The 14,075-nt window shown below is 47.7% G+C and overlaps 1 protein-coding gene across 1 annotated transcript; it reads left to right on the top strand.

Annotated features, from left to right (window-relative positions):
• The first annotated feature begins 5,823 nt into the window (after positions 1 to 5,823).
• Positions 5,824 to 11,161, top strand: LOC124692632 (acetolactate synthase small subunit 2, chloroplastic-like). The gene is made up of 12 exons (XM_047226038.1): positions 5,824 to 6,044; positions 6,152 to 6,365; positions 7,270 to 7,353; positions 7,475 to 7,543; positions 7,639 to 7,722; positions 7,803 to 7,961; positions 9,221 to 9,307; positions 9,507 to 9,611; positions 9,687 to 9,809; positions 9,890 to 10,042; positions 10,417 to 10,482; positions 10,893 to 11,161. Exons 1-12 carry the CDS (start codon positions 5,839 to 5,841, stop codon positions 10,974 to 10,976), a joined length of 1,434 nt encoding a protein of 477 aa, XP_047081994.1. The 5' UTR covers positions 5,824 to 5,838; the 3' UTR covers positions 10,977 to 11,161.
• Positions 11,162 to 14,075: the final 2,914 nt, after the last annotated feature.

The following is a 14,075-nucleotide window of genomic DNA, read 5'->3' as shown; positions in this document are numbered from 1 at the left end:
TATGGTGAAGCCGATGTCCTGCCCTGACCAGTTTAGGTACTCGATTGTCGGTGGGGGCATCTTCTCTGCCATAAAGACTTGTCGCGAGATTACTTTCTGAGTTCTGTTGGAGGGTCTGCCCTTCTGAATCATCGAGACCGCACCATTGGTGTCGATGAAAGGACCATTGCTTGGAGGTGCCGCCAATTGTAACTGAAGTCGATTTTCGTCTGTAATTGTGGGTGGAGGTGGAAGGTGAATCTCGCTCCTTGGCCTCTGGGGGTTTCTGTTTACTGCATGCGTGCTGGTATGCCCTGCATATCTATGTAGTGCTAGGAAAGTTCGGTAATCCTTCTGCAGATGCCCTGACTGCCTCTTCCCATTATTGTCGAGGAAAAAGTGCATTTGGCATGGTCCGTTTAAGAGATCCTCGGGTGACACATACGGCCTCTGGAACCTAGGCCCATTATTTTGTCTGCTGGGACGGGGAGCGTCCCTTTGATCGCCGCGCTGCTCGTTACTTCTCTGGTACTCGTCTTTATTTTTATTTCCGCCAGTTGTTCGAAAGCCAGCCGAAACTTGGCCAGGACCGCCATAATCAGAAAATTGCCCAGAGAAACGTCGTCTATTTTGATTATTTCGGCTGCGGTCGTCCTCGGGTGACCTATGTCGCTTGTTGTGAACAACATCTTCTCCATCCGCCCAGCGATTCGCTATCTCCATAAGTGCTGCTATTGTCTTTGGATTAGTCCTTCCTAAATCCTCGACTAAGTCATTTCTTCGGATTCCAGCAACAAACGCATCTATTGCTCTTTCGTCAGATATGTTTTTTGCCGAGTTTTTGATGATATTCCACCTCTGGATATACGTCCTTATTGGTTAATCATACTTTTATCTGCAGGACCTTAATTGCTCCAATGACGCAGGTTTCTTGCACGTGGATAGGAAATTCTTCACAAATATATCCTCGAAATTTTCCCAACTGTCGATGGAACCAGGCGGTAGCTTCTTTATCCATGACCGTGCTGCTCCACTCAAGTGCACCTGGATGCTTTGCATGGCCGTTGCTTTAGTTCCACCCGTCAATTTCACCGTCTCCAGGTAGTCGACTAACCAGTCCTCAGGATCTTATAGGCCGTCGAACTTCTTGTAATTGTCAGGTAACTTAAACCCATATGGGACCCGAGTTTTACGAACACGTCGGGTAAAGCAGGAGAGTCCGCACATATCCTCTTCATCGATCACTGGTGAGTGTCGATGTTCCCTTCTTTCTTGCCGCGCTCTGTCAACCCTTGCATGTGTTGCCGTATCTCTTGCACCGCTCGTTCTCGGAGGGTCGTGCACTGCTACTGTAGGTCGTGGACTATTTTGCCTTGGAGTGCCTTCGGGAGGTGTGCTTGTACTTGCGAACGCTATTCCCATGGCTCCAACTCCTGCCATGTCCATATTGTACAATGCTTCTTTTGGATCTCCGGGAGGTGGCCTGGACGCCAAGATGAAAGCCTGGGTCGCCATATATCCAACTTCTGGAGTCTTGGGAATAATATTTCCCTTGTGTCTATCGACATAAAGGACATGTCGAGGTTTTGGACCAGATTCTTTCTTTCGGCTTCAGGTATGTGCTGCAACCGAGACCTTGCCCTATTGCGAGCTGCTCTGTGACTATCTCCTCCCGAAGTACCTGATTGTCGACTCAACTCAGCTCTTCGCCTGCTTGACTCGGAAGCTGCGGCTCTCCTCCTATTAAGCTCGGTAGTCTGTTTCTCGAGTTTTCATCCCGCACGGGCGAGTCTATATTGGTATGCTTGCAACTCTTCAGCTGTGGCAGTCGTAATCATCGGCTTCGTGCCATCTATAGCTCTTGCAGCTCTATCCCAAGCCGCTTGCGGAAGTTGCACCATCTGTCGTGTTGCAGGTCCGACATACTTGGTGCCCAAACCTCGCATAAGATCAGCGTGATCAATGTACGGATTTCCCGCGTCATCGAAAGCCTCTGACGTCTCCTCCTGTGGGCGACTTGCTTCTCCAACTGCATAGACTTGATGGTGTTGTGGAGTTTGACTTTCGTCGGGGTTGGTGACACCGTCGCATAGATCGGTGAAGACCTTCCTCACAGAAGTAGATTTGTCGATGAAATCGAAGCTGTCGACGTTGTCTAAGTCGCTGCTTATATTGGAGTCCGCAGACGACTCGAAGGACATGCTCCCGAAGATCTTGGCGAGTTTTTCGCTTGTCGCAGTCTTGACGAAGCGTGGCGGCGAGATCTCCTCGGCACCTGTCTCGAACGATGACGACGATTCCGAAAGATCGGAGTCGGCCGCCGACGATCCCAACGAAACCGGAACCTCGAGACGATGTGATCTCTCTTTTCCGACGCGGAAGTGGAACCTTCCGAACGTCATCTCCATAGGCTCCTTCAGATACGCATATGCATCCAAACAAGAGAACGGCTAAGAAACAAAATCGACTAGTCGTGTCATCGTTGAAATCCATACCATATGGCTCGTGCCCCTTTTTCTTCTTTTGAGAGAGATAACGTGGATCATATGACGTGTCATGACATCTGTCTCATGCGATTCAAGGTGCTTCTCCGTGAAGAATCGTTGCCATGCATGTGTTTCCCTGCTGCACAATCACAACTTAAATCAGTACGCAAAGCACAACAAAACAAAAGACCAGAAGACTAAAAAAAACCTCTGTGTGCAGTGAACGCGAGCATCAGCCAAGGAATACGACAACTTTTGCCTTGTTGGCAGTTTAAAGCTCCACTGTCAAACACAAATGGACATGGCTAGGGAGCACTCGGATGCTAATTAGTCCAGTCTAGCACTCACCCTAAAAAATTAGAAAATTCAGCACGTGTGGAGACTAAACGTACATTTAATGTTATACAATTTTTTTTAGAAAACTCATAACTTTTAAACCGTTTGTCGAAATAGCAATCTGTTTTCACCGTTAGACTTCCCGCGACGAGATCTTCAAAACTAGATCCCATATGTATATGTTTCGACAAAAAAAAAACGAAAATCAACTTAGTTGTTGTGAAAAACCAACTTAAGTATTGTAGCAAACCGAGTTCGTACACATATAGTTGCCTATTATTTAATATTTGAAGCCAACCTAGTTTGTGAGATACTTACTTAGCAACAAATTTATGGTAATGAGACTTACAATATTGCACTATTACTTGCCCATCATAGTTTCTAGTATCATTCGTAACCAGACAACTTAGTACCAATGAAAATACAACTTAATAACAAAACAGGAAACAACTTAGGGGCAATTATAGGAAACTCCATGAAAAAGGTATGCAACCTCATACCAGTGATGCTAACCTATTTAGTGCTAATAGTATGCAACTTAGGCACGTCGATATTCAATTTCATTATATTTCTCTATTTTGTAGCCAACTTAGTTTCCGAGATAGTCAACTCAACAATAATAATCCCTAACTTCATAATACCAATATTATTATTGGAAAATTGGTTTTGGGTAGCCAAATTAGTACCAATAATATACAACTTCATATACTAAATAATGTGTAACTTAAACGTATTGGTAGCCAACTTCACGGCAATGGTGGGCTACATCACACCAAATCATTGTAGCCGACTTAGTATTAACGGTACATAACTTAGACGTATGGACATGCAAGTTTGTGACAATGGTATGCAATTTCACGATAATGGTTCTAGCCAACTTAGTAGCGGCGTGGTGAAACTACATTGGACAATGGATGCAACTTAACTATAGTGGGTATATTGAACTTAACAAATAGTGGGTATACAACTTAGAAATAATGGGTACGCAACTTAACACACGTGTGAAGCAACAATATACCGTCTACCAACACGACTTAGGAAATATGTGAGTAAACAATTTATTATGTGCAAGATACAACTTAGCTCATATGCGGAACCAATAAAACCACCGACAAAAATACAACTTAGCACATGTATGAAGAAACAAATATGTTGCATTCACGACAACCGCCGCCACGAGGTACAACTCCACCTCAATCACCATGAACCTTGTAGATGCAACTAAACCTTGTAGATACTGCAACTTAACCTAATAATGGATACAACTAAAAAATGTGAAGCAACAAACTATTGTTGAGAAAACTTATTTAGCAAAGTTGTGGGAAAATCAATTTATTGTATGAAAAAAATTTCTCATATTTAGAGCCAATAAAGACCGCCAAAAAAAAAACTTTATCACATGTGTTGGCCTTTATCCCGACGTTGAAACCCCGACGCCGCCATCTCTCTGTGTAATCGTGATGCCACCACCACCCGTTCTGGTTTCCTCCATCCTAATGTTTTCCCGCTGTGTTGGCCTCCGCCCTTGACACCTTTGGCAGCAACAACTAGATCAGGCTACCATCAGTGGGAGAACAAAGAGATCCGTCACTATAGAATAGGCCGCGGCCCATCCGAGCTCCACATATGGGTAAGCAACTTAGCACTAGTGGTGTATACAACTTCACATATGGGTAAGCAACTTAGCACTAATGGTGTATACAACTTAGCAACAATGAATATGTAACTTAGCACTAATGGTGTATACAACTTGACAACAAGAGCCTTTGCCGAACGACGGCCGGTCAAAACTCCATGACGATGGGGAGGGTGGGTTGGCGCACGGACCGCCTAGCTCAACATACGTCGATGGTGTGAACGAATCGAGCGAGGTGAAGAAAGGTTGCGACATCGTGATAGTCTCTCACACATAGCGATAGATTAATTAGTACTAGCGGTACACAACTAGCAGTGGAATACATGTATTTATAAAAAAAAATGCAGTAGGGTCTAAAATGCAACATTTCATCTTATGCTTATCCACCAACCATCCTCAATTCCTCGTCTTCGCCACCGAAGATGCTAGTCAATCTCTGCATCTTTTTCTCAACCTTTCACGTGCACATAAATTGATTGCAGCAGCATGAAGGCAATTCGTAGAAGCAAAATTAGAACACGACCAATCTGATTAGCAGCAGCTCAATTTATTCTGTGTTGTAGCAGCAGACGGCGGAGTTTCACGCGTGCTGCTGGACGGGGCGCTCACCGTTCAGCAGAGCTCTACGCAGCGCAGCAGCCTCGCGCGTCCTCCTCCTGGCTCCCCGCTCCTGGCCAACCTCCCAGCTCGCTCGTCTGATGCCTTGGCTTACTGCAGGCCGAGCAGGGCGACCCCTCGGGGCGACGATATGTCCAGCTCTGCAAGCGAGTGCGTCAGGTCCGCCCGCATATCCAGCAGCTCGAGGAGGGGCATACGAAGGAGGGGCAGAGGGCTGGCGCCGAGAGGTAGGCCGGCGGCTGAAGTAGAGGTGGCGTGGGGCTCTGATGGCGGGAGAGGGCAGGCGAGGCTCTGTGGTTCCCGGAGGAGCGGAGACGGTGGGGAGAAGAAGGCCAGATCGCGGCGGCGGCGAGAATCCAGGCCGGGGAGTCGCGGCGGCGGCGGCGGCGACATGGAGGCTCGTGGGGGGCGAATGGGGATCGGGGATGGGTCTTCTCGAGTGGGGATGAGCAGATCAGTTCGACATCACGCGAGCACGTGCCGGGAGAGATTTTGTCGGAAAGGAACCGCAACGTGTAGGTGGATCAAGCACATCGGACGGCTAGAAATCGAGTGCTGAAATTGACAGCCGGCATCCGAGCACTATTTAGCATCTGGGAACACAAATTTGCGTGGGTGGTTCCCTGGTCCTGCGCATCCGTGACACGTCACGCAGATCACACTGGCAGGCAGGGGGCACGCTCGTAATTTCGGGCCGTCATAAACCCTACGGTTAAACCAACACACTTCCGTCCAGCAGCACTCCCCGATATCCACCAAACAACTCCTTCCCTCGCCCCATCCATGCCCGTCGCCACCTCCCACCACCTCCGCCCGTCGCCGCCGGCGGCGGCGGACCGCCGCCCCGGACGCGCCTCGCTCCGGCCCTGGGCCCAGCCCCCGCGCCGCCGCGCCCTCGCCCTCGCCGCGGCCGCCAGCGCCGGCGGCGAGGCGTCCGCCGCGGTCTCGGCGGTGAGCGCGGGGGCCACCGCGGGCGCCAAGCGGGACCCGTAAGCACCCTCTCCGCGCCGCCGCAATGCGTTGGCCTGCCGCTGCTCTCTCCCCTGAGCTGATTTCTAACGGGGAATCGGTCGGTCGGTTTGGGGGGACTGTGCAGGGTGCGGCGCCACACGATCTCGGTCTTCGTCGGGGACGAGAGCGGCATGATCAACCGGATCGCCGGGGTGTTCGCCAGGAGGGGCTACAACATCGAGTCGCTCGCCGTGGGGCTCAACAAGGACAAGGCGCTATTCACCATCGTCGTCTCCGGGACGGACAGGGTGCTCAAGCAGGTCATCGAGCAGCTCAACAAGCTCGTAAATGTCTTGAACGTGAGTCTGTCCGCCGCCTCCACATTTTCCACGACCTCATGGGTTTCACGGTGCTTGGTTCGAAAACAGGAACAGCCCTTCGGAAAACTTCACAGCCTTACAATTTTTTCTTCAGATTTAGGCTGTTATTTGCTCTGTCGATCACTATCTATCTGTCCGTGCCACTTGAGAGTTGAGTTACCGTTTGTTCCGTTATTATATCATCACATTTGCATATACTTGTGAATGTTCATGGGCCGTATTTAGTAGCTACCAGAACAAAGTGCAAAATCATGGCAGTACCTAATTTGGTCACTAACACCTTAGCTGTCTTTTTTGGAACATATTCCCCTTTTCTGTGTTAACCGCAGCTTGGATAGTCCTTTCTTAGAAGGGAACTCGTTTTAGGGAATGTTCTGCATGGTTTGTTGTCATAATCTATCAAGTATCTGCACTTGTTAAGACTAATTTGATGGAACTGTACTTTTGCTTGCATTAGTACCACAAAACTACAACTTTTAGCTACTACCCTGTTCATCCTACAACCTGGCCCCACTGCATAGTAGGTGCAATGAACCTTTTCTTTCGATTTATTAGGCTATTACCGTATTACCCTTGTTAGAAATGTTTTACTGAACAATTATTTTTCTGCCATTGAGTGCATACTGGATATCCAAATAACACAGCTACTGTGACGAACCTAAGCTGATTTTCATTATCATGCCTGGCCTGTTTATCTCTAGACCTGCCATGGAGATGAATTTTAATTGTGTGATGTGATCTTTATCCATTTTATCCTGAAAGGTGATATGTCGTTGGCTTTGCAGATTTCTTTTCGTATTGTATGTTCTTATGTGATTGTAATAAGAGTACTAGTATAAATTTTCTTTGATATTTATTCTATTTCAATCCAATAAAATTGCAGGTTGAAGATCTATCTAAGGAACCTCAGGTTGAAAGAGAGCTCATGCTTATAAAACTCAATGCCAAACCAGATCAACGTGCTGCCGTAAGATATGCTGTTGATCTGTATTTCCACGATATCAAAACATTGTTTAGTCATTGAATTAGTGTATTGGTACTTTCTATTTTTAAGGGTTGTAACAGGACTCTTGCCTCATGGTTGACAGGTCATGCTTGTAGCTAATGTGTTCAGAGCGAAAGTTGTTGATATTTCCGAGAATTCTCTAACCCTAGAGGTAAAAACTTGACTTCAAACAGTATTATAAGGACTAGGGTGTTCCGTGTCTATGCTGGATTAAATTTCTTGATGCTGATCTGGCTAATGCTGCAGGTCACTGGAGATCCTGGAAAGATTGTTGCGGCACAAAGGAGCCTAAGCAAATTTGGGATCGAAGAAATTTGTAGAACGGGAAAAGTATTTTTCTGGACCATTTGCTACGTACATGCATGGGCACATTTCTTCATTGTCTAATTCTTCTATCTCAATGTTCTTAGATTGCTTTGATTCGTGAAAAAATTGGAACAGCTGCCCGTTTCTGGGGATTTTCTACTGCTTCTTACCCAGACCTCATAGAAGCATCACCCAGAAACCCTCTTCTTACTTCTCCGAAAAAGACGGTTAATGGCAGTTTTGATCAGCCATCCAGTGCTGGGGTATGTTTCCATGAATATAAGACCAACTACATATTTATTGCATATTCCTTCTTGTTCTGCTTCAACTGTTCTAAAAGTGAGGCAACGCTTAGGCTATAGGTGCCACAGTCTGCCTAGTACCTTTTAAAACGCTGTTACTCCCTCCGATCCAAAATACTTGTCCAAAAATGAGAGAATCTACACACTAAAACACGTCTAGATACATGCATTTTTGGGCAAGTATTTTGGACCGGATAGAGTATTTGTAGTTTTAAATACATGGTAATCTACACCACGCTGAAAAGATGCCCCTTTTACATGAATGACACAATCAATAATTTGATGTGCAATAACAGAGAAGATCTCACGAACTGCGTATCTTTAATAGCTATAGTGCAAACAAATGCAACTGAACTTCTCTGTCACCAGTAAACAGCACTGTAAGTGAATTTATAGATGAAGGTAATTTGTATACCTGGCCTTAGGAAAGCAAAAAAAAAAAAATTGCTCATACAGCGAAACTGGGGAGATACCTGCGTGCTGACAAAACTAAAAACCACACAGAGATACTCATCCCCACGCAGGCAGGGATATAAAACAAATAACCAGATTAAGTCGAACATTCCTATCGTTTCCACTACATCAGACACAAACGCCCCTCAAAGGAGGCCAACATAAATATTTCAGCTTCGTAGCTTGAAGTTGAAGTCTGATCTGCATCTTTAACATGAAATCCTGGTATGTAGTCTTCAGCGACCCCAACATTGCTGCATAGAAAATATAATTTGGTAAATGAGCAACACAGGATTCAGAACACTTTGCTCTTGAAAGTCTTATCATTTCGAGTTAAGAAAAGCCTGCGAGTTACATGAGCAAACCCATAGAAAGATAGGTGCTAACTTTGAAAGATCCCTTCAAGACCACCCTAACGAAGTTAGCTAAAGGGCATATATATACAACATATACTCTGTGGTTTCAATATCACCACGTAGATGACAATATCCAAAGTCCTGTATCACTGTATCACTTTACCATAACACCTCTGCATTCAATTTTTTTTTTGGCAGTTCTTATATTGGTTATAGCTACATTACTAGTAATAAGTGAACATTCTGGCCTGGACTGTACTGACATTTTTAAAAGCACAACTAAAGCAACATACCTCTGAGTAAAACGTTCCCAGACTTCCATTGCACATATGAGATACTGTATTACAGTATATCTGTTGCTGCTGATTCTTATAATATGTGGTTGTATTGACTTTTGAATTTTGTGTTCAGGGTGATGTGTATCCTGTGGAACCTTATGAAAGCATGTCCATGAACCAAGTACTTGATGCCCATTGGGGTGTTCTTGACGATGAAGATGTAAGCTAAAAGATTTCCATTTCTGCAAAAGAAACATCATTTGTTTAGCTAAACTAAATGACCTATAAACTGTATCTAAAACTGTTGTGGCTGCAGTGTGTTACTCATTTTGTGTCTTTTTGCAACCAGTCAGTGTAAACAGATGCCTCTATCGTAATAGTGCCAGCTTCTAAGCTAATGATGCCTTTCTTTGGTACAGTCAAGCGGACTTTGCTCACATACTCTTTCCATCCTTGTGAATGATTGTCCTGGTGTCCTCAACATTATAACAGGCGTCTTTGCTCGCAGGGGCTACAGTATACAGGTTTTTTTCAAAACTTTATTGATTGTTGTTATGTTGTGCCAGGCTATTTTTCAATGAAACCATACCATTTCCCAGAGTCTTGCTGTTGGCCGAGCTGAAAAGGAAGGCATTTCGCGTATTACAACAGTTGTTCCCGGAACTGATGAATCCATCGAGAAGTTAGTTCAGCAGCTTTACAAGCTTATTGATGTACTTAAGGTAAATGACATGCAATTTCTTAGGGCAATCATTTACAATATAAAATATGTTGTGTAATGCAAAACATGTGACTGTCCCAGGTTGAGGACTTGACTCACTTACCTTTTGCCGAAAGAGAACTGATGCTTATCAAGGTATCTGGGAACACCGCTGCTCGGAGGGAGATACTAGATATCGGTCAAATCTTCCGGGCAGAATGTCTGGATCTTTCTGATCACACAGTTACGTTAATGGTGAGCTTCTGGCTTTATTAGGTGTTGTTTGTTATTGTTGATTTTACACATTAGCTTTACCAACTAAGTGTGCTACGGTGAGTGTTAAAGCAGCTTGGGTACAGACTTAAGATCAAGAGTACCATCTATGTACAAACAAAACATAGAGGCCCTGCTATTATTTTTTGTATGATAATCTTTAGAATTCGTATGTTCCCAGTGAATTATGCTATGATTTTACTGTTTTGTGGTGAACAGTTGGTCTGGTAGTAACAGGATGAATTGCTTACATAAAAAGATGGAATGTTTGACATGACCAAACTATGTATGTGCTGTATTAAGGCTATTCATTTAGTGAGAACTCTTAAGTAATGGTACTTACTGATGCTATGTAGCTTACTGGGGATCTTGACAAGATGGTTGCATTACAAAGACTGTTGGAGCCTTACGGCATATGCGAGGTATGCTAATCATTTTCCCTCTTCTCTATCGGTTTCTTGTGAGTTGTAGCTAGTAGTTCTAGATGATCTTTTCGTTTAATTTTCTGTTCTCTTGCTTTCCTACTGCTTATGTGGCTGAGACAGAATCTAACTTGCATATAATTCCAGTCCACGTAATTCACTAATCAATTGCTTGATATGGTTTCTCAATACACTCGGCTGCCAATTATTTGTTCAAAACAAGCAGTGAAAAACATTTCTAGATGTTGAGACTTGTCTGTAGTCTGTGCTGAAGAGTCAGTGCACGTTAACTTGAAGTTGATTCTTTATCTGTTAGAGTCCTTTAACCACCGAGTCCCTTTCCATCATTAGCATTTTCCTATTCTCTTTGGATCAATGAATGATCATATTTTGTGTTCCTGGCTTAATAGGTTGCCAGAACAGGTCGTGTGGCGCTGACCCGTGAATCTGGGGTTGATTCCAAGTACCTCCGCGGCTACTCTCTTCCAGTGTAATGTGTGAGCTAAGCAGAAGGTGTAGGCAGCTTTTCGTTCATTCCTGTTAGGGATGACTTTCTCCTTGGTTGTAATGTGTCGAACCAGTGACTTTTGGAATAAATTATTTTCCGTAGATGCTAGTTGATGTTTGCCATTGTATTGCACTGACATGCTGAATAAATAATGCCCCTCTCCCCTGTTCATTGCTTGCAAGCTGTAACTGTCAGTTGGAACAATCTCTAGTTTATGGTTTAGTATCGCCTACCACTGAATAGGAGTGATGATCTACCCTCACCATGTTATAAGGTTACCGAAGCGGTGGACATAATGCTTAATTTGCACCAACTGGCTTATGCTTAAAATGTGCACGGTTACAGGTTTTCAGCCTGCAGGGCAAAAGCGTGAGCTGATGGTGCGCCAACATCTGCATCAACAAGTTTGAACTACTGTAACGTCTGTAATGTTAGGATTTCGTCCTCAGGATCGATCACATTGAACTGCTACTGCTGTAACGTCGGTACTGTTAGGAGGATAGATCTAGCATTACGAAGAAAACCTGCCTCTTGTAGCCTGCCAAATCGAGACCGTGACCGGGGCCGAGTAGACTTGGTTCGTTTCCAACTTCCAAATTCCAATCCGAGTTCGACTTGGAGTCGCCCTAGTTCCTGCAACTGCAAGGCCTGATTTCGAGACGGACGCGGTAATAAACTCAAGGCGTATTCCCCGTCGCTACGCCCATCTGCCCTTGATTCCTTCTCTCTCTCTCTCTCTCCTCCGATCCAGGATTTCCCACCCATCTCTCTCTCTGATCCGATCTTCTTTCCCGGCCTCCGCTTCCCGCCGCCCTCGTCGCCGACCAGACTATGGAGTTTGACGACGCCTACCTCCGCGCACAGCCTCGTCGCCTGCCGGCGCCGTGCGCGCTGTTCGCCGCCGCCATCCAGCCCGCCCTCGAGCCGTCCCTGCAGCGACACGGGAAGCGCGCTGCTCCTCTCTCCCTCTCGCCCGCCGCCGCCGCCGCAAAGAACTCTGCCAAGCGCCCGCGGCTGTCCGGCTACGACGCTGACTGCGACCTCCGGGAGATGGAGTGGAACGTCGAGCGGCAGCAGACCTCGCCTGGCCGCCTGAAGGCGGCGCAAGCAGATCCGATTCAAGAAGGCTTCTTTACGCGCGACAGCCTCGTCGCCTGGATGGACGACCTCGCCCGGCACCACCGTCTCGCCCCGGACACGCTTCACCGCGCCGTCTCCTACGTCGACCGCGTGCTGTCGGCGCGTTCTCCGTCCGCGACCACGGGCGACGACTACGAGCTCCGCTTGCTGGGCGCCGCCGCCGTCTTCACCGCTGCCAGGTTCGAGGGGCGGAGGAAGATGAACGCGGCGGACGTCGCCTGGTACTGCGGGTTCGCCACCAGCAAGGAGGTGATCCACATGCAACGCGAGATGCTGGTCACGCTCCAGTACGAGCTCAGCTAGTAGCTGTAGATCTGTTGTTGGCACGGCTGCGTGTATTATTGTATTTAAGCGTTGTAATTATGGCAATTCAGAAAACCTGCGAGTTTGATATGCAATAGGGAGGTCTCAACTTAGAAACACAGGCGAGAAAAGAGTTAAATCCATCGGACATAGCCGAATTTAAGTTTGTTAGGGCATCTCTAGCGGCGTGACGCATTTCGGACGCCCAAAAGTGGTCGCGAGCATCCGTTTGCATCGCCCCGCGGACATATTTTGTCCGCGCGTCCGTTTGCGTCTGGGTATGCTCCCATCGGGGCGACCCATTTTTTGAATTGCAACATAGTAAAAAACTTTCAAAGTAGTACATAAAAATGCATAAAAACTATACAAAGTAGATCTATAGGCTTAGACTACTTGCTTCCTGACGGGCCGGCACCGTCGTTCCGTTGCTCCGTCGCCTGCTTCTCCACCGCCTCTCGCGCGGCCGCTATGGCTCGGTGCGCCGCCGCGTCCTGGCTTAGTGCCTGCTCAGCCTCGCGTTGGCGGCGTCGTCCTTGAGCGTCTCGAAAGACTCGACGATGGCCCTCTGCTCCGCCGCCATCTCCTCCGGTGTAGGCACATCAGGGTCATCGGAGGACCAAGATATCTCCGAGTCGGAGTCCTCTGATGCAGTGGCGGCCGCCAGCCTGCGCTGTTCCAGCTTAGCGTCCAACGCCGCGTGGCCCGCCAGCTCCTCCTGCGCTTCCTTCTCCGCTTCAGCCAGGGCCGCGGCGTCCCTGACCGGGTGGAGGAGGTCGGTGCTGTCTTCGGAGTCGAACTCCTCGGAGGAGCTCGAGGCCAGAAGAGGTGGAGTGGGAGGTGAAGGTGGAGGTGGAGGCGCGGCAGCCTAGCCGCGTCCGGCGCTGCTCATGGTGGATTTGCTGGAGGCTGAGAGGAAGCGGCGCTACGGCAGCGGTGGCTAGGGTTTAATGGGGAGGAGATGAGATGCTCGCGCCCCTGTATATATAGGTCGGAGGCAGGCCGACAGCCGCGCCACACGTGGCATCGCCATTACTACGTGCGCAGAGGTAGGTGACGGCCGCGCGCCACGCGAGGCATCGCCATTTACACGGCCGCAGACTGCCGAAGCGACGCCTCGGTGCCAGTACTGGCGGAGAAGACGCATCGACGCATGGTCGCTGCCAGGCGGGCCCGACGAAACGTCCGCCAAACGCGAGCGGACACTTTCCGCGTCAGCCGAGCGTCCGCCAGAGACGCATCCCAGGCGCATATTTGGGCCAGGTTTGCGTCTCCGCGGACGGCCTGGTCACTTTGCGTCGCCCCGCTGGAGGTGGTGTCAGACGCATTTCCGGTCACAACGGACGAAAACGGTCCCTGAGTGACCGTTTGCGTCGCGCCGCTCGAGATTCCCTTACTGTACTCAGAGAATACGAATTTGCGGTCATTAAATACAGGTAGGAAAGTCACTGATGATCACTACTTGATGCGTAGCCCTGTATGAGGCGACGTGGCACCTGCGGGACCCACTATCAGCGGCGTAGGGCGTCAGGACATGTCGGAAGCTACTGAAAATTGCAGAAAACCCCTTGTCCCTCCTTCCCTCATTTAATATCTTCCCCCTCATTCCTCTGCTTCAGTCTCGCGATTATTCCGAGGAGGAGGG

Source organism: Lolium rigidum, chromosome 2 (genome assembly GCF_022539505.1).
Source record: "Lolium rigidum isolate FL_2022 chromosome 2, APGP_CSIRO_Lrig_0.1, whole genome shotgun sequence".
Classification (NCBI taxonomy): Eukaryota; Viridiplantae; Streptophyta; class Magnoliopsida; order Poales; family Poaceae; genus Lolium; species Lolium rigidum.
Note: the sequence above shows the minus strand (reverse complement) of the source record. Positions and strands in the feature narration are given on the sequence as shown.